This window comes from Sus scrofa, chromosome 14 (assembly GCF_054392235.1).
Source record: "Sus scrofa isolate SSC_HxYL_T2T_F1_AM1 chromosome 14, Sscrofa_HxYL_maternal_Yorkshire_Landrace_v2.0, whole genome shotgun sequence".
NCBI classification, from domain to species: Eukaryota; Metazoa; Chordata; class Mammalia; order Artiodactyla; family Suidae; genus Sus; species Sus scrofa.
This window is the reverse complement of record NC_139396.1, coordinates 79,619,740-79,639,775: the sequence shown is the minus strand read 5'-3', so window position 1 is coordinate 79,639,775 and position 20,036 is coordinate 79,619,740. Positions and strand designations below refer to the sequence as shown.

Below are 20,036 nucleotides of genomic sequence, written 5' to 3'. Positions count from 1 at the left end.
CCAATAAAATCCTAGCCAGCAAGTATTCTATGACCCACACCTGGTATATATAGGGGAATCCAAAATATTTTAGAGAAAGCCATCTGGGGGATATACAGCAACCAGAGGGTCAAATTATTCTTAAGTTAACTAGTAAGATACTACCTCAGATTTAAGATGGTAGAAAATTGATGAGCTACTTTAAAGGTTGAAAAGACAGGAGTTCCCATTGTGGCTCAGTGGGTTAAGAACCCAACTAGTATTCATGAGGATGAGGGTTTGATCCCTGGCCTCACTCAGTGGGTTAAGGATCTGGCATTGCCACAAGCTGCAGTGTAGGTCACAGATACGGCTCAGATCCCACGTTGCTATGGCTGCAGTGTAGGCTGGCAGCTGCAGCTCTAATTCAACCCCTAGCCTGGGAACTTCCATATGCCACAAAAATCAAATCAAATCAAAGTTGAAAAGACATAGGTAAATGAGCTTCTGTAAGCTTAGTGTATAATTTAATGCCACAATTTATCTTAGGTCCAACTCCCTAACTTTCAGGTCTGTGAATCTGGACAGACACGCAGGTGTCCAACCAAGGGGGGAGCAAAATGGGCATTAACATTTCCTCGAGTGACATCCAGGATGCTGGCCAGGCTGTCACACCTGTTCCCCTATCTCCACTGCCTCAGCACCCCCTCACTGGCAACAGTAGTGACCTGAGCCCCACCCCTACTTAATGGTAGCAATTTAGTACATGAAAATTAAAAGAAGGCAATCTGGAGGTGCTCATGCTTTAAAGAATCCTTTTTTGAGCAAGGTAAATACATAATTAAATAGAAAACGGACATTTAACTTTTAATCAAGATCCACTAAAAATAAGTTGACATTTTTATTTCTAAGATTGAGAAATTATTCTCTGTCTTTTAAAATCATGCCTCTGGAGTTCCTGTCATGGCTCAGCAGTAATGAACCTAACTAGTATTCATGAGGACGCAGGTTCAATCCCTGGCCTCACTCAGTGGGTTAAGGAGAGGGCGTTGCTGTGAGCTGTGGTGTAGATCGCAGACATGGCTCGGATCTGATGTTGTGGTGGCTGTGGCGCAGGCTGGCAGCTACAGCTCCGGTTCTACCCCTAGCCTGGGAACTCAAACATGCCGAGGGTGCAGCCCCAAAGAGACAAAGAAAAAAATAAAAATAAAATCATGCCTCTGATATGGATAAAGAAGATGTGATATACACACACATACATATATATGCATATGCATATAATACAATGGAATATTACTTAGCCATAAAAAGAATGAAATAATGTCATTTGCAGCAATACGAATGGACCTAGAGATTATCATTCTAAGTGAAGTTAATTCAGACAGAGAAAGACAAATATCATATGATATCACTTATACATCCAGTCTAAAAAAATGATACAAATGAACTAATTTATGAAACAGAAACAGCCTCAGAGACATAGAAAGCAAATTTACAGTTACCAAAGGGAAAGGGTATTGGGGAGGGAGAAATGGGGAGTTTGGGATTAACAGATACAAACCACAACATATAAAACAGACAAACCACAAGGTCCTACTGTAGAGCACAGGGAACTATATTCAATATCCTATAATAAACCATAAATGGAAAAGAATCTGAAAAAGAATATATATGCATAAGTGAATCACGTTGCTGTACACCAGAAACTGACACATGGTAATTCAACTGTACTTCAACTTTCTAAAACACTTTTTTTTTTTTTTTTTTTACTTGTGAGGAAACAGGCTTCGACAGATTAAGCCATTGGCCCATGGTCATGAACGCAGCGGATGAGAGTGGAGTTTTATTTATTTACTAAAACATCTTAATAAAATAAAAGAAATCAGTCCTCTGACACATAGACACAGTACCTTAACCGAGTGGTCAAGGTCAACATCAAAAGTGCTAAGTCACATGGACAGTAGCTCCTCTCGAAATACTGTGATAACAATGGCACTTTACCTCTGAGGTCTTTCTCCCCCAAATCCATGACCCCAGCCTAGGCAGCAGATGAGCACCAGATACATCCCAGCTGAGACACAGATCACACAATCCCTGACCAGTGCTCCTCAAAACTGCCCAGGTCACCAAAAGCAAGGAAAATCTGAGAACCTGTCACAGATTCTCAGAGAAGCCTTGGGAGACAGAATGCCTAAATGCCATGTGGTGTCCTGGATGGGATCCTCACACAGAAAAAAAAGGAAGTGAGGTAAAAACTGTGGAAATTGGAGTGACATACAGACTTCAGTTAATAGCTGTATCAATACTGGTTCATTAAGTGTGACAAATGCAACATGGTGACGTAAGAGTAACTTCGTCATAGGACAGCTAGGTGTGGGGTCTAAGGAAACTGTGTGGTCAGCCCTCTGTATCCTCAGAGCAGAAGGAGAAAGGGAAAGACACATTTACAAAGGACTCAGTACATTTGAGATCTTCTGCTAGGAACGTTATACCTATTGTCCAATCCACTCATGACCACATCCAACTGAGGCTGTTATTATCACCCATGCTTCACTCACACAAAAGTTGCTAGCATTTTCACGTGCTCTGGCAATGCCAGGTTCTATGCTGCGCCCTTGATGTACATTATTTCATTTCATCCCCTTACAATCTTTTTTTTTTCTTTTTTTCTTTCTTTTTTTTTTTTTTTTTTTTTACTGTTTCCTCTTTTACAGGTGAAAAACTTGAGATTCAGAGAAGTATTGTGACCCAAATGCTGTTGGTGGTCCATGGCAAGTCTGGATTCAAATCCTGAAACCTGCATGTTTCCAGTTACCCTAGTGTTTCTCAGGTGTGAGCCGAGATCATGGTGGGGGGTGGGGTTGGGAGTGTTGTTAAAATGCAGGTTACCAAGAGCCGTCCCAACACAGAATCCCTGCAGGTGCTGGGAGAGGCCCCTGGCTATGGCTCTGTGCCGGTCATCCCAGTTTCCCACTGCCCTTCAGCTACCCTGATGGATTGGTTTTCTAGGTTATCATTTGTGGATACTGTTGGTGAGACTACTGTAAAAATCTGTGTAAGTCAATCTCTGATCCTCAGCTAGCTTCCAGCAGCCACCCCAACCCTCCAATTAAGTTCTCCTAGACCTGTTTTCTTTGACAATCAGATACATTCCTTTCAGACCCGGGGTTGATAGTACCATATCTATTAGATGGGCCACACCAGTGGCACATGGAAGTTCCCAGGCTAGGGGTTGAATCAGAACCGCACTTGCCGGCCTACCCCACAGCCATAGCAACACCAGATCCAAGCTGCCGCTCCTGGCAACACTGGATCCTTAACCCACTGATTGAGGCCAGGGATGGAACCCACATCCTCATGGATACCAGTCAGGTTCTTAACCCGCTGAGCCACAATGGGAACCCCTAAGCATGCCATTATTAATTCTGCAACTATATATGAAATATGCAGAGTGTTAAAAAAAATTCATGTGCTATCTTCTGGTTTTAACAGTTTGCTCAAAATTTGCCACCTCTGTGCTCCTGGAAGGAAACAAAGAAGAAAAGCCAGTCAATCAACTCTAAGAGCAAGAACTGACTGCATTTCACAGCCCCTTCCTGCAAATGAACAAACTAATGTAGTTTTAAAAAGCACTGTGTGTCACCCGACGGCCCCTGATGAGTGGATTTAGCTGGGGCTTGGAGACAGTGGCAGGCTGGAGAAGCATCTCTGTACCAGACTGGGTTCATTCTCTTGACCATTTCCTTTCCGAGGTTTTCTCATCCATAAACTGTAGACAGTGAATCAGCCTTCTAAACGCCTATGTGGCTCAGTCAGACTGCAGGAGGAAATATTTTATAGCTGCCCTCTTTTCTTTCCTCACTAGAACACTTAGAGAAATGCCAACTCAAATCAGGCACTAATCGACTTAGAAATCTGTGTAAGCAAATTAATTACAGCAATAAACATAGTCAGGTGTCTGACTGTGGCTGATGGTGACAGCAGGAGAAGTCATTTCTTACTCTCTCACTAGGATATTCTTGCTCAGCTAGAGGAAGAGCAGCTGGATTTAGTCCTGCAGGAACTGGATCAATATAGACAATATGACTCCAACTTAGAGCCATGACCCGGGGGTCCACAAACAATCATTAGGAATCCACAGGGAACACACGGCTGCACACGCCATCCTCCTCTTCTAGCGTGTTCTGCATTATTCCTGAGAGGACACGCTGGAAATGTTTCATAGCACGTAACACCCCTCCCCCAGGTAACCCAGAAAGACAGTGACCCAAATGCCGTCACCAAGAAGGAGGGCTTATTTACTGAGGCAGGAGGACGGCAATGTGGCATTGAGGGTGGGTTGGCGCAAAACATCTCAGAACTCAGCATCCTCGCCTGAACCACCCAACATAGATTCCTGATGAGGATCACAACAGTACATCCGTGATACCCTAATTAGGCTGCTTCTCCTTATCTTGACATTCAGATTCGGGAATAAAAGAAGATGTATTCTATGTAAACCAATTACGGGGAACAGAGGGATTTAACAGGACAGTAACGTATGCCAAGTGAGTGTCCAATTATAAGCTTTTCCTAATTACTAGGAGCTAAACGTGAGCTATCACAGATTTAAAAACAGTCCTGAATCCTGGGTGTGAATTTCTGAAAAGCACAATTCATGCATATGGATGACTGACTCACTCTGCTGTACACCTGAAGCCAATACAACATTGTAAAACAACTATACTCAAAAAAAAAATGAACTTTAAAAAAATAAAAGCACAATAGAGGGAAGACGAAGTTTTGTTCGCTGGAAGGGCTCTCGGGAGCCCACCATAACAAAGGAGGAAGGTTTCTCAAAGAGCTGGGATGTCCAGCAGGCAGTGGTCTCAGTGCAACAGCATGTGGCCAGGGTACCAGCAGGGACAACACCAGACCCTGACCTATATAGCACCCTCGGGGGTGGGGCAGCCAGGTCTGTGGACACTGTGCAGGCTTCAAAGCTCTTAGAAAAATGCCAGAGCACCAAGAGATCAGTCCTGGGAGCCTAAAGCCTCCGTTCTAAATGAAAAATGCCAGAGCACCAAGAGATCAGTCCTGGGAGCCTAAAGCCTCTGTTCTAAATGAACCCCAATTATGAGATGAACAAGTAAGGATACACTTGAACAGGTGGAATAGGAAGAGATCAGCTTCGGGTAAAAAGAACAATAATTCATGCCTACATAAGTGAAGTTTCCCAATAGTATGGACCACCCACTAAAGCATGTCTAGATGCCAAACACGGCTTTAAACCTGTTACATGGATTACTCAATCTCCACAGCATCTTTATTATCCTTAGTTACACATAAGGAAGCTGAGGATGGAGAGGACACATCTTGTTCAGGGTCCAATACAGGACACAGAAACCAGGAGACAAACGCCAGCCGTCTGACTACAGCCTACCGTCCTCCCTGCCAGGCTACACCGTCCTTCCTGACACATGTCTGGTGGGATAGAAAAAGCCCTCTACCCAAGTCTTCACCTCCACCCTGTTCCTTCCCCATCCCCAGGCACGAGCTCCTTCCTAGCCTGAACTTGGCCACCAGGCACTAACATTTCTATATACATGTTCAATATCGATGTCTATTGATAGAGATGTTGCCTTTGGAATAGATGCTGGCTGTTCCCTATCTTCACCACAATCAGACAAGCTACTGGCCTGTAACTGAAAACTTACGTGGATGGGCGAGGCGGGGTCAGGCTGGACGCTCTAGAACACAAATCAGAAGTGTCTGTGTCATCATCTCATGATTTCAAGGCTATATTAGTGATGGTAAGAATTAGATGTGGTCTTGCCTTTAACAGGGAATACTGGCAGCTGGCCATGACAAGGCAGAAGAGGAGCGCCCACATGTCTTTGCAAAAGCCTCGGTTCAAGGTCAGAAATCCAAGCAGGGAAACCAGGACGATGAGTAAAACCGCCAGCACGTTTTCCTTGACATCTTCAGTTCTGGGCAAAATAAAAAAAAACAAAAACAAAGGGGAAAAAAGGTAAGGTTGTCTGGTTTTTTGGGTTTTGTGGGGGGGGGCGGAAATTGGCCTGCAGATATTCCCAGGCCTGGGATCAAATCTGTACCATAGCAGTACCCAGAGCTAAAGCAGTGACAATGCCAGACCCTTGACCTGCTGAGCCATCAAGGAACTCCAAAGCTGTTTTTTTTTTGTTTTTTTTTTTTTTTTGTCTTTTAGGGCCGCAACCACTGCATCACGCAAGTTCCCAGCCTAGGGGTTGAATCAGAGCTATAGATGCCAACCTACACCAGTCATAGCAACTCGGAATCCAAATCACATCTGCAATCTACACCACTGCTCACAGCAATACAAGATCCCTAACTCACTGAGCAAGGCCTGGGATTGAACCGTCATCCTCATGGATACTAGCTGGATTAGTTTCTGCTGCACCACAATGGGAACTCCAAGACTGCCTATTTTTAAACAGAGAATACCTGCAAGACTTTCTAAAGACCTGCAAGTCTTTCTAAAGACTTACCATGATAGACTAGTTATCCCATGTATACCTTCATATTTGCAAGTAATTCTTTTTTTTTTTCTTTTTATGGCCACACCAGTGACATATGGAAGTTCCCAGGCCAGGGTTGAATCAGAGCTGCGGCTGCCAGCCTACACCACAGCCACAGCTTCAGCAACGCCAGATCCAAGCTGCATCTGTGACCTACACCACAGCTCATGGCAATGCCAGATCTTTAATCCACCAAGTGAGACCAGGGATCAAACTGCATCCTCACAGAACTAGCCGGGTTCTTAACCCACTGAGCCACAACAGGAACTCCTGGTTACAATATTTTAAAGTTTCTTTCTTTCCTTATTCCTCTGTTTTCTATTTTTTAAAAATCCACATTTAACCCCAGATTTCTCTTATTGAAACAAATGAAATCTAATGCACTGGGTCTCCTCAGCCACTAGGCTGGGTTTACTGGAAGAACAACATTGACTATCCTGTCCACAGCAGTGGGCTGTGTTTCAGAGAACGAGCTTCACTGACTCTGCTCAGTGGGGGGAGGAGGTACATTAACTCCTGACTACAGCAAGAGGTCCTCTCTGGACACGCTCTCCACAATGTGCTGCTTCACTGTAGGAGGCGGGAGAGCTCCAGCTGGGAGAGCTCCAGCCAGGGGAGCTGACAGTGCAGGGGGTCGGACCCAAGGGTGTCATGACCACTGTCTCACTGGGTAGTTCTCTCTTGGGGAGCTCCACACGAGAGGTGTGGGCTGGAGAGGTGAGGTCAACCAGAGGTGGGGTGTTATCAGTGGTGTGCAGAGGGATGAGCAAGGGAGTTTGACGATGCGGATGCTAAGGGGCTGTGAAGGCTGCATCGTGGTAGAGGCAGTGAGGGCTGCTCGTGGGAGGCAGGGAAGGCATCAAAGTGGAAAAGAAGAGATGGGAACGCTGGAGGGCAATAGAGGGGACGTGAAAGATGAGCAGTGGCTGGGATTATGACATCAGAGGTAGAAGACTTCCTCGGGAGGACGAGAAGCAGGGTGCAGTTACAGGAGGGAGCAGGTGAGATGCTGTAAGGGAGGATGGCCTGGACCACAGGTTAAGAGTTTAGATGGGTCATTCACTAGATTTCTGAGTCATTTCTCACCTCGCCAAGTTTTGCTCAAGTAAAACTGGTCTTTTGCATTATAATAGGACCGGGGCCATTGGCTGCTTCATTCCTGGCATGTTTAGGCACTTCTGAACTTTTTTTTTTTTTTTTTTTTTTTTTTTTTTTTTTTAGGGCCATATCCACAGCATATGGAAGTTCCCAGGCTAGGGGTCGAATCAGCTGCCAGCCTACACCTCAGCCACAGCAACGTGGGATCTGAGCCTGGTCTGTGACCCACACCACAGCTCACAGCAACACCGGATCCTTAACCCACTGAGCGAGGCAGGCCAGGGATCGAACCCACATCCTCATGGATCCTAGTAGGGTTCATGAACTTCTGAGCCACAACGGGAACTATCCTGAATATTTTTTTAAATTAACAGACTTTATTTTTGAGAGTGGTTTTAGATTCACAACAAAATTCAGGGCAAAGTACAAAGAGTTCCCATATACCCCCTTTCCCTGAAACACACACTCATCCTCCCCCACCATCCGCATCCCCCAGTAGAGTGCTACATTTGTTTATAATTGATGAACCAACTTGGACACACATGTCATTATTAACTAAAGGCCAGAGAGTACATTATGGGTCATTCTTGGCGCTATATATTCTATGGGCTTAGACAATGGTATAATGACATGTATCTGCCATTAGAACATTATACAGAATATTTTCACTGCCCTAAAAATCCTCTGCCTAGTTCTCCATTCCTTCTCTCTAACCCCTGGTAACCACCGATCTCCACAGTTCTGCCCTTTCCAGATTCCATGGGGAATCATACAGCATGTAGCCTTTCAGATTACCTTCTTTCACTTGGGAATACACATTAAAGGTTCCTCCATGTCTTTGTACAGCGTGACAGCTCTTTTTTTTTTTTTCTTTATTCTTTTTATTGCTGAATAATATTGCACTGTATGGATGTACCACAGTTTGTTTATCTATTAACCCATCAAAAGACACCTCGGTTGCTTCCAAGTTTCGGCAATTATGAAGAAAACGTCTATAAACATTTGTGTACATTCTCTTGTGTGGCTGTAAGGAGCATGATTGCTGGATCAAAGGGTACTTTACTGTTTAGTTTGTAAGACACCCCCAAGCTTTCTTCCAAAATGGCTGTACCATTTTGTGATCCTGCCAGCAGTGATAGGAGAGCTCTATCCGTGTTCTGGATTCGGCCACTGTAACGGGTGTGGAGCAGCATCTCATTACTGTTTTACATCATAATTCCCTAGTGATATGTGATGTGGAGTATCTTTTCACATGTTTATTTGCTATCTGCATATCTTCTTTGGTGTATCTATTCATAGCTTTTGCCCATTTTTTTAAAATCAGGCAATCAAGATGTATAGAACTGAGAAGTACAGAAATATGAAGAATTCAGATGTTAAGATGCTCGTGTTGAAAATTTTAAGAAAATACTTGGAGGGGGAGCAAAGCAGTCTTGGTGAAAAGGGAAATTTGTGTGTTTTTTGAAATTTTCTATGCATTTTCTATGTATTTTTCCATGCATTTTTTTCATACAGCTAAGTGTATTTGTTAGTTCAGGTCCATAAAACACATTATGTATCCTTTAGTGTGCCCACAACATTTTGATGTATCTATTTAAAACTACCTAAAGGCCTGGGACATAAAACAAAATGAAACTTTTCAACTGAAAAGAAAACAAGTGTTTTTCTATCAGGAGTCAAGAATAAGGTTCTGAAAAAGTGTTTTTTTCCCAGATTCTCCTCCACCAGGATTCCATTCCTCTATTCTCATCCTCCCCCCAATACTCCCCTCCCACAGGTCCTCATATATCTATATTTAAATATTGGGTTAAGAAGTTTGCTCACAGGGAAGGCAAAGTCATGATGATGGCTGTACTTCAGAAAGATTTATCTTGCAGAGGTTAACGAGATGCACTGAAGGGCAAAGGATAAACAAGACTCCCAAAGACAAGGAACAGCAAGGGCCTGGGAAAGTGACATGGCTGGAGCCTTGGGAAAGGACACATGACTTTAAGACACAATACAGAGTGAGGCAGACAGGACCCTGTGATTGAATGGATCATGTCCAGTGAAAGACTGACCGAACCAATAAAGATGATTCCAAGGTTGTCATCTGGGGGAAAGGATCACGGCAGAAACAAAGGCACAAACTGGGGAGCGGAGCTGGTTGGCTAAGGGAGATTGATACATTTGTTCATGGAACAAAGTGCTCAGCACTGCTCTGGGCGCTGGGGATGCATCAGTGAACGTGAGCCTTCCTTTCCAGTGGGACATGTACGCAGCCGAAGTACATGATATAGATGCTAATGCAACAGAAAAACACATAGAGTGAGGAAAGAGGAATTGAGAGTGTGTGGGCAGGGTGCTGATGCAATTTTAAATGGGAGGGTCAGGCTAAGACTTGCTGAGAAGTAACCCTGGAAAGAGGAAGGATTGGTCGTGTAGATTTCTGGGGGAGGTGCACCAGGCAGAGAGAACAGCCTGTGCAAAGGTCTCCCAGCTGGAAGAGTGCCTGGCGACATGGTGAAGGACAGGAAGGCCGGCCTCACTCTGTTAAGAACAGGGAATTCCTTCTATGGCACAGTGGGTTAAGAATCCGCTTCAGGGAGTTCCCATAGTGGCTCAGTGGAAATGAATCTGACTAGCATCCAAGAGGATGCAGGTATGATCCCTGGCCTCGCTTAGTGGGTCGGGGACCCAGTGTCGCCATGAGCTGTGGTGTAGGTCACAGATGCAACTCAGATCCCACAACTTGGATCCTATGCCTGTAGGCCAGCAGCTGTAGCTCTTACTCGATCCCTAGCCTGCCTTGGGTGCGGCCCCAAAAAGCAAAAGAAAGAAGAAGAAGAAGAATCGGACTGCAGCAGTTCCAGTCACTGTAGAGGTGCGGGTTCGATCCTCAGCCTGTTGCAGAGGGTTAAGGATCTGGCATTGCTGCAGCTGTGGCAGAGGTGGCACCTGCGGCTCGGATTCAATCCGGGCCCAGGGAACTTCTATATGCCATGAGTGAGGCCATTAAAAAACAAAAAACAAACAAGGAGAAAAACATCACAGAGGGAGAAAGGGTGGGAACAGGAGATGCTCCTGCAGGAAGCCAGATAGGAGATGAAAGGACCTGGGACAAGAGTGCTAACACTCCAGGTAGAAGCTTCAGGAACCCATTTCTAGGCACAGTAAACATAATCTCCTATGAGAAACTCAATGTGGGGATGAAAGAAGAGAAGACACAAGGATGCTGAGAAGCTGGAAAGTATAGGGTTGTCATCAGCTGAAGTGGTAGAGACCCCAGGCGGACAGATGTGGGATGAGGTAGAGATGCAGAGCTTGGTTTCAACCATGACCGTGAAATGTCAATCTGACGGTAGATCTGTGAGTCTAGAACCCAGGCCGTGGGCTCAAGCTGGAGACACACATCTGAGAGTCACTGGCAGACTGGTTGTATTTAAAGCCATGAGCCTAAATGCAATCCCTGAAGAGGGTAGAAAGAGAAAGAAAGAAGACCCAGAGCTGAGCAGCTCCTGAGGATGTCCATGTGAAGGGGTCAGGAAGCAGAGGTCACCTGCAAAGGTCGCCGGGGAGCATCAACCAGTAAGGCAGAAAGAAAACCAAGAGAGGGCTGAGCCCTGAAGCCCAGAGAGGATCGTAAACCAAGATGGAAGGTCGAGTGACCTGAGGACTGAATGACACGGTCCACGGTGACCCTGCCCAGGGCAGGCTCAGTGGAGCTCTGGGGTCAGGGGAGACAGAAGGCGATGGGCTGATGAGAAAATGGGGGAAGAGAACCTGGGAAGAGCACAGCAGCCTTCAAGGAGCTCTGCTCCAGGGGAGCACAGAGAAACTTGACAGCAGCTGGTGGGAAAGCGGTACCGCGGATGGGGTAGGATGGGAAAAATGAGAGCCTGCTCATGTGATAAGCATGATGACCATGAGTGTCCTGCTCCTTGTCACGTGGCTAGCTGCCCCCTTACTTCATATCTGAGGGGTTTCCTCCACCGAAAAGGCTACTGCCGCCACCTCTTCCAACATCAGCGTCCATGCCCCCTGCTTTCTTCTATCTCAGGGTTTCATGTATGTCTTTCATGGCACCCAGTACACTATGCCGTCTTAGCCCATCTCCCCCAGGAGATCAAGCTGCATGAGGGCAGGGACCACGTCTGTTCCACTCACTGCTCAACACCCAGGAATCAGTATAGAGCCCAGCATGGAGTAGGTGTTTTGCTTTTTGCTTTTTGAAAACGATGTGTTAATGAATGAATGAATGAATGAATGAATGAAATGATGCCCAGATGGACAGCTTTTCACTTTATTTTATTTTATTTTTTTGTCTTTTTGCCTTTTCTAGGGCCACTCCTGCAGCATATGGAGGTTCCCAGGCTAGGAGTCGAATTGGAGCTGTTGCTGCCGGCCTACGCCACAGCCACAGCACCACAAGATCCGAGCCTCGTCTTTGACCTACACCACATCTCACGGCAACGCCAGATCCTTAACCCACTGAGTGAGGCCAGGGATCAAACCCACAACCTCATGGTTCCTAGTTGGATTCATTAACCACTGAGCCATGATGGGAACTCCGAGGTTTTCATTTTAAATGCCAACCTGACAAAGGAGGTAAATGAAAATAAAACAAAGGTGTTTTGCAAGACAGGGTAATGGCAGCTTAGAGAAGAAAAGAAAATGAGAAAGGAAAACAAAGACACTCTCTGAGCGGAGTGGCTGGAGAATAGAAGGCAAGCTGAAGAGGCGGCAAGCAGAGGAATCCGTGATGGTACGATCAGAGGACGAGTCAGCCCTTTCAAGGATGACCAACCTAAGTCCCAGAAGAAAAGTCAAAGGCATAGAGCAGAAGGCCTTGGCCTATGGGAGGTCAGAGCAGTGATTAGTCTGATTTCAATACCTGTTACTCCCCAATTTCTTCCACTTCCTGCCAACCCTTACAGTTTGTGTTTTATTATGCATATGTTTTCTTTCTAAGCTGTCCTTTGGCAAATTCAAGTTCCCTCTTCCACGTGTGACTTTAACTCTCACGTTCCCCACTGAACACATAAGGTGATTTATTTACGCTTTTGCAAATAAAAATATAGCTCTTGTCAAAAATGTAAAATCTGTTGTGTGGATTCCTGTTTTCTGAAACAGACTGTTCATACTGTAACTGTGCTAATTAAGCAGGTCAGCTAGGGAGATGTGCTATGACACAGGCCTTCACTGCGCTCAAGACCAGGCTGGGCTCCTCACATCCGGGTGTCTGCATTGTCACCAAGTTCCCAGGTGATTCTGATCCTTGGTCCTATTGGTGGGTTACACACTCCGTGCAAGGGCCCTAAACTGCTTTTTAGGTCATTGTTTTGGGGTTTTCTTCCTCCTTCTTTGCTGTCAGTGGGGGGTCGTGGGGTCCCCCCCCTCCTTAGTTAACCGCAAACTGGAAATTCAGATCACCAAGCTTGCTCATAGATGGATGACTGAAGTAGGCTTATCTGGGCTCTGAAGAAAAAGTGGTTTCTCCTATCTATTAAGGGCCTAAGGTTTAGTGTCTGGACTTGAGAACATCTGCTTTGCCTGGCCTCAATTTCCTTTCATTTTAAAAATTTTTCGTTCCTGCTGTGGCACATCAGGATTAGAGGCATCTCTGGAGCGTTCAATCCCTGGCCCGGCACAGTGGGAATCTGTGACTTAGGTCACAACTGCAGCTCAGGTCTGATCCCTGGCCTGGAAACTCCATATGCCTTGGGTCGGCCAGAAAAAAGAAAAAAATTTATTCTTTCTGGGTTCTGGGCCACATTTCAGGTAATAATAATAACAGCAACTAATATTTTAAAACTCTTTTTATGGCTCAACTGGTTTAATCCTCACAACTTCCCTGTGGTATAGATTAGCCCCATTTAACAGACAGGAGCTGGAGTTTCCACTGTGGTGCAGCGGAAATGAATCCAACCAGTGTCCATGAGGATGTGAGTTTGGTCTGCAGTCTCGCTCAGTGGGTTAAGGATCCAGCGTTGCCGGGAGCTGTGGGGTAGGTTGCAGATGAGGCTCAGATCCCACGTTGCTGTGGCTGTGGTGCAGGCTGGCAGCTATAGCTCTGATTCAAGCCCTAGCCTGGAAACTTCCATATGCCACAAGTGTGGCCCTAAAAAGAAGAAGAAAAAAAAAAAGCACTTGAGGCACAGAGAGTTTCTGTAGCCACCTTGAGAGCACAGCACTAGTAAGTGGTGGGGACTGGACCTGATCCCTTTAGGGATCTCCAGAGCCCAGAGTCTTCCCACCCTAGTTGGGGGTGGGAGGTTGTCTCTAAGTCACCCCTGAGCACAATATTTAAAGTCTATTGCAACTTGCAAGAGACGTGATTAAAACTATCTAACATAATAAACTTTTTCAAAACTATAATAATCTTCTTCATTATCCTTTTCTAGACCTTAATTGGATTTTCAGTTAATTTTTCAAGACCAAGCAGATTTAAAATAACAAACCTAGAAATCTATAGAAATATCTGGCTTTTTGAATGAAAGGTTAATGTAAGCTAGTCCAACTTTTAATAATATCTTTTTAAATGAATATTTCAAAAAAAGGCCTCATCTAACAGAATTATTATCTTGAATTATTTTAGTTAAGTATGAAATCTTCATCCTAAGCGTGTGCCCCTTGGGTAACATGATGCTGTTAGAAAAACCATTATAACTTCATTTCCTGACTTGTGGGTCCCGAAATTTACTGTTGTAATTTTGCATGACTATTGGTTTTCAGTATGTGATCACTCCATTTAAGACATTACTAGAACAAGTTGTCACAGGGGGACCAACCACAGCAAGGCAGGCAATCAGCCTTCCCCGCCCCACTGGCTGGCATCTAACAGTGTCACTGGGCATTTGCCAATGACACCAATAGTTGGGGCATCATCAATTTCCAAATGCACAGCCCTTGAAGACCACAATCCTGTCCTTTGTCTATCTTGAGGTGGGGGTGGAAGTGGGAAGGCCCCTGCCTAGCCCCATCTCCATCACCCCGTAGCCAGCCTGACCCTCCCACCTCTGCCTCCCACCCAGTAACCATAGCACCAACCCTATAGCGTTACATCTTGAGGATCAGCGGCAGGAAAGAGTAAGTAGGTCTAAAGGAAAGATTAGCAACTTACAGGACAGAGAAGTAGAACCCAAGTTGTGAAAGGGAAGGGCTACACATCACTCCCTCCCTCCCGGGTCCCTCCTCTCCCCACCCCAACACCACACCCCTGACACCATCACCCAGGCCCTGCCCTCCATATGGGAGCCCTAGGCTCTCCTAAAAGATGTGATAAGCTACAAGAGACCAAAGCATTGACCCCAAAGCTCACCTTAGGTCTAAATCATGTTACCCAGTTCTCCCATCTCCCATTTTATGTATTTATTTATTTATTTAGTCTTTTTAGGGCTGCACCCGTGGCACATGGAAGTTCCCAGGCTAGGGGTTGAATTGGAGCCATAGCCGCCAGCCCACACCACAGTCACAGCAATGCAGGATCTGAGCCGCATCTGCAACCTACACCATAGCTCACGGCGACACTGGATCCTCAACCCACTGATCAAAGCCAGGGATCAAACTCACATCCTCATGGATGCCAGTCGGATTCGTTTCCGATGCACCATGACGGGAACTCCTCCCATCTTCCGTTTTAATTGCCAAATTACAGTTTCTTCAGTTATCAGGACCTCACTGTTTTCGACTCTGCGTTTGCAACGCAAAAGGTGGACACCTTGGAGGTGCTTCAGAGAAGCTCAGCATGTGGCAAAATTCCCTTTTATCAGCATGTGAGCGCATGCTGCTGTGCCCCCATGGTGTCTCTGCCCCGTACTTACCGATCAAGTAACGCCAACAAGGTAAGGCGATCGTACCAGACCTTAATCCACTTGCCTGGGAAAATGATAAACTTGTAAAACTGTTCTCGGTTAAACTTTCCTGGTGTGGAAGAAGATGATGAGTCTTCCAGATCCTGACTCAGATGCTTTTAGATACCAAAAGAAAAAACAGAGAGAGGGTTTCACGTTGACACGTTATTATCATAGATAAACCGCCTGATTTAAAAGAACCAAAAGCAAATGTTCAAATTCTGAAAGGTAAACCATCACAGTTCATAAAAATGGATACCCTAGGAAGAGGAAAATGATCGGCAGAAAAGGTCTTTTTTTAAATCAACACACTTCAATTTCATTGTAATGTAACATTAAAATGATGCGACTCATATCAAAATATTAATGTTAGGCCAAGGAACTGCCAGGAAACTAATTCTTACGAAAGATCAGAATTCAACCAAAGACCTCCAATGACTAATTTCTGAAAGATTTGTTATGGAATATAATGCTGAGATAAATATTTAAATTTTACTATAGGTAAGAAATTTTCGTTGACAATATGTAGGTCCTCAGTGAGGCCCAATATGAGAAATACTGAAATATTTTAGAAGAAATATAAACCAATAAAACTGAAACAGGTGGGGGAATTTAATCCCAGATTTTAAACATTTGAACCCCAAATTCTTCTCTGATGGGCTCTAAGCCACTGGGGAGGAATTCAATTTTGAAAAAAAATTAGGAATTCCTGCTGTGGTATAGTCAGTCAAGAATCCAACTGCAGTGACTCGGCTCGGGTCACTACAGAGGTGCGGGTTCGACCCCCCCAGCCCCACACAGTGGGCTAAAGGATCCACTGGATAAAGGATCCGGCATTGCTGGAACTGTGGTGTAGGTTAGCAGCTGTGGCTCGGATTCGATCCCTGGCCTGGGAACGTCCATATGCCACAGGTGCGGTCCCTGGCATCCTAATGCCTGTAAGGAAACATCCCGTGGACACACAGACTCAGAAGCAGAGCTTGAAAGCTCTCCAGGGCCAGGTCCGCCCACACTAGGCAGGAGCTGGACCTGACATTGGAAAAGCAGGGGACACAGACTTTGAAGAGGGGAATTCAGGGGGTCCACACGGGGAGGAACACAGGACAGAAAGGAAAAAGAAACACCTCAGAGAGGAAAAATCAAAACTTACCTCTTCTGACAGCTGACAGGATATTTAAAATGTAAGTAGTTAGAACAACTTGTTACGATGGCATTTCCAGAGACTACACTTGAAATTCAGTATCAATGAATAGATACCTCAATTTTTCATTTTCAACAGTCCATTGCCAAATTTCTCAGATAACTAAAGATGACCCTCTTCAAACATAACATATTTACGTGTACCCCTATGTCCATTCCAGCACTATTCACACCAGCCAAGACATGGAAACAACCTAAATGGCCACTGACAGATGAATGGATTAAGAAGATGTGGTACACAGACACAATGGAATACTACTCAGCCATAAAAAAGAACAAAATCATGCCATTTGCAACAACGTGGATGGAACTAGAGATTCTCATATTTAGTGAAGTCAGAAAGAGAAAGACAAATGCCATGTGCTATCACTTATATGTGGAATCTAAAATAGGGTAAGAATGGGAGTTCCCTTTATGGCACAGCGGAAACAAATCTGACAAGGAACCATGAAGTTGCCAGTTCAATTCTTGGCCTCGCTCAGTGGGTTAAGGATCCAATGTTGCTGTGAGCTGTGGTGTAGGTCGCAGACGAGGCTCCAATCTGGCATTGCTGTGGCTGTGGTATAGGCCAGCAGCTGTAGCTCTGATTCAACCCCTAGCCTGGGAACCTCTATATATGCCTTGGGTGTGGCCCTGAAAAGCAAAAGAAAAAAAAAGTAGGGTAAAAATGGATCTATCTATAAAACAGAAAAGACTTACAGACATCGAGAACAGACTTGTGGTTGCTAAGGAAAGGGAGGGAGTGAGATGGACAGGGAGTTTGGAGTTAGTAGATGCAAACTATTGCATTTAAGATGGATAAGCAATGAGGTCCTACTGTACAGCACAGGAAACTATATCCAATCGCTCAAATATAGCATGATGGAAGATAATATAAGAAAAGGGAGTGTGTGTGTGTGTGTGTGTGTGTGTGTGTGTGTGTGTACACAGGTATGTATACATGACTGGGTCACTTTGCAGTATAGCAGAAATTGGCAGGACATTATAAGCCAACTATACTTAATTAAAAAAATAATGTATTTAACAATGACTTCTGTCACAGTTATTTTCCAAAAACGTGGTGTGCTCTTAAAACATGGTCTGCAGGGTGTACTTGCTGTGTTGCTATCTGACTCACATGTACTCAGCCTGCATCTTATATGGAAATCAGTGAAAGCCCAAGGACCTGGAAGTACCTCAGGGCATTCATTCTTCCCTGCACTGAATACCACTAGGTATCATGCTTTTAAAAAAAGTTATAGTTGTGTTAAATACTGAGCCATGCAAATAGCTATTTTTAAATGTGTGTATTGTGGAAAGGAAAAACAATCCAGTGCATACCTACATGGCTTTCACCCAGTATAAGAAAAAGAGCATAACCATAAGCACAGAAGCTCCAAGGGGGCCACTCCCAATCCCTCCCTAACCTCCTCTTACAGAGATTACCACTACCCTGAACTGTGTGTCATCATTCTTTCTTTTCTTCTCATATCCAAAACTTCTATATTGTTTAATTTTATGTCTCTGAACTTCATAGATAACAAAATCACGGCATTTGTATCCTTTGGTTGCTTGCTTTTTGCTTTTTCCCTCTCACTCCACGTTACAGTCCCAAAGGCTGATCACTGCCATGTTTTGAAGCTGTGACATCCATTTTCATGGTTGTATAATATTCCATCATATGGATATGCCATAGTTTACCTAAACATTTTATAGTTGAATATTTAGGGACTTGAGGGCCTTTTTTCATTTTTTTAAACTATTATGCTGCTATGAACATCCATGAACATGTCTCGTAGTACAGATGTGCAAAAAGCTCACTAGAACATACACCTCAGAATGGAATTGGTAGGAATGCAGATGTTCAACTATACCAGATGTTTAACTTCACTGGGAAACAAAACTGTTTGACTTTTCTAGGAAATGCACAAATCTACAAGTGAAATTACTGGGTATGGAAGTGTTCCATTGACTAGATAACATTTTAGTGTTATCAGCTTATATTACACCAACAGCATACAAATGTTGCTTTGCTCCACATCCTCACCAACATCTGATAGTATCAGGCAATGGTTAAATGTTGATAATCTGGTAAGTATAACTTGATATTTCATGTTTATACCAATTTGCATTTCCCTCATTATTAATGAAGTTGAACAACTTTGTCCACTTTTAGTTTTTCTCCCTGAAATCATGTGCCGCTTTACCAGGTTGCTGGTTTTTCTTTCTTTAGTTTATATATGTGTACATGTATATACATGTTATATGTGTGTATGTATGTACATCTATGCATCTGTATATGTACATGTGTATACATATGTATTTATGTGTGTGTATACGTATACATGTATGTATGATCAAGATCTTTATTAAAGGATATGTGTTACAGATATGTTCCCAGTTTATGGCTTGTCTTTGCACTTTCTTTATGGTGTTATTGATAAATACACAATCTGTTTTTGTTTTTTTAGGGCCGCACCCTCACATATGGAGGTTCCCAGGCTAGGGGTTGAATCGGAGTTACAGCTGCCAGCCTACGCCAGAGCCATAGCAACGAGGGGATCCAAGCCACGTCAGCGACCTACACCACAGCAATCTGCAATGCCAGATCCTTAACCCACTAAGCAAGGCCAGGGATCAAACCTCTGTCCTCATGGATACCAGTCAGGTTCATTGGTGCTGAGCCACCACAGGAACACCCAAATACACATTCTTAATTTAAGTGAAATATAATTTATCCATCTTTTCCTACAAAATGCAAAAGTTTTGTATTTTTTGTACCTTGTTTACCAAATCTTTTCTACCCCAAGGTTGTAAAGATGCTTGATTACACCATCTTTCCTAAAGTTGTATAGTTTTGCCTTTCACATTTAAGTTGTTAGTCTACCAGAAATTTATTTCTGTATATGATGTGAGATAAGGGTCCATTTTCTTTCCCATAAAAGAAAGTATTATCCCAGTATCATCCGTTAAAACGTTTATCCTCTGCTCATCAGTTTACCAGGACACCACTGCCTATATCTGTGTGTTATCTCAGCTTTAAAGTTTTAATATTCTTCCTATCCTGGTCTTACCTTCATCTCCTTTTGGAATTCTGACCAAGGCGTATGAAAGCCCTTCTGCTCCAAACCTCCTTGATTCTTAACCTCCTATGCTATTTTCCTCTGTGTCTCTAGATGCCACATCTAAATAATTTCTTCAGATCTAACTTCCAGTTTACCAATTCTCTATGTCTATCAAATTGCCTGTTAAATCCTTCAACATTTTGCTTTCATTATCACGTTTCATTTCTAGTATTGGGTTGGTGCTCTTCCAGATCTGCTTGCTCTGTGATGATATGGCTTTTTGCTTCTTACTTAAATTTTTAAGCAGCTCCTTGCAGGAAACCACCCTCAGTAGGAAACCCCCTTTCTTTTCCATTTAAGCAAGG

At 44.1% G+C, this 20,036-nt stretch overlaps 1 protein-coding gene and 1 long non-coding RNA gene across 8 annotated transcripts in view; one reads left to right on the top strand and one right to left on the bottom strand.

Annotated features, from left to right (window-relative positions):
• Positions 1–20,036, top strand: part of LOC146396806 (uncharacterized) — a 769,570-nt gene that overhangs the window by 436,493 nt on the left and 313,041 nt on the right. The gene's annotated exons all lie outside the window — the stretch shown is intronic.
• PCNX2 (pecanex 2) overlaps positions 1–20,036 on the bottom strand; it is a 293,795-nt gene that overhangs the window by 206,151 nt on the left and 67,608 nt on the right. For all 7 annotated transcript variants that reach the window (XR_014827836.1, XM_021074292.2, XM_084996835.1 and 4 more), the window contains 3 exons: positions 15,398–15,543; positions 5,774–5,927; positions 5,655–5,687 (listed from right to left, as the gene is read on the bottom strand). Coding sequence is in view for 5 of the 7 variants with exons in the window: in XM_021074292.2 (XP_020929951.2) it covers positions 5,655–5,687; positions 5,774–5,927; positions 15,398–15,543 (333 nt within the window). In the remaining 2 variants the exon portion in view is untranslated. The remainder of the gene's footprint in view (positions 1–5,654; positions 5,688–5,773; positions 5,928–15,397; positions 15,544–20,036) is intronic.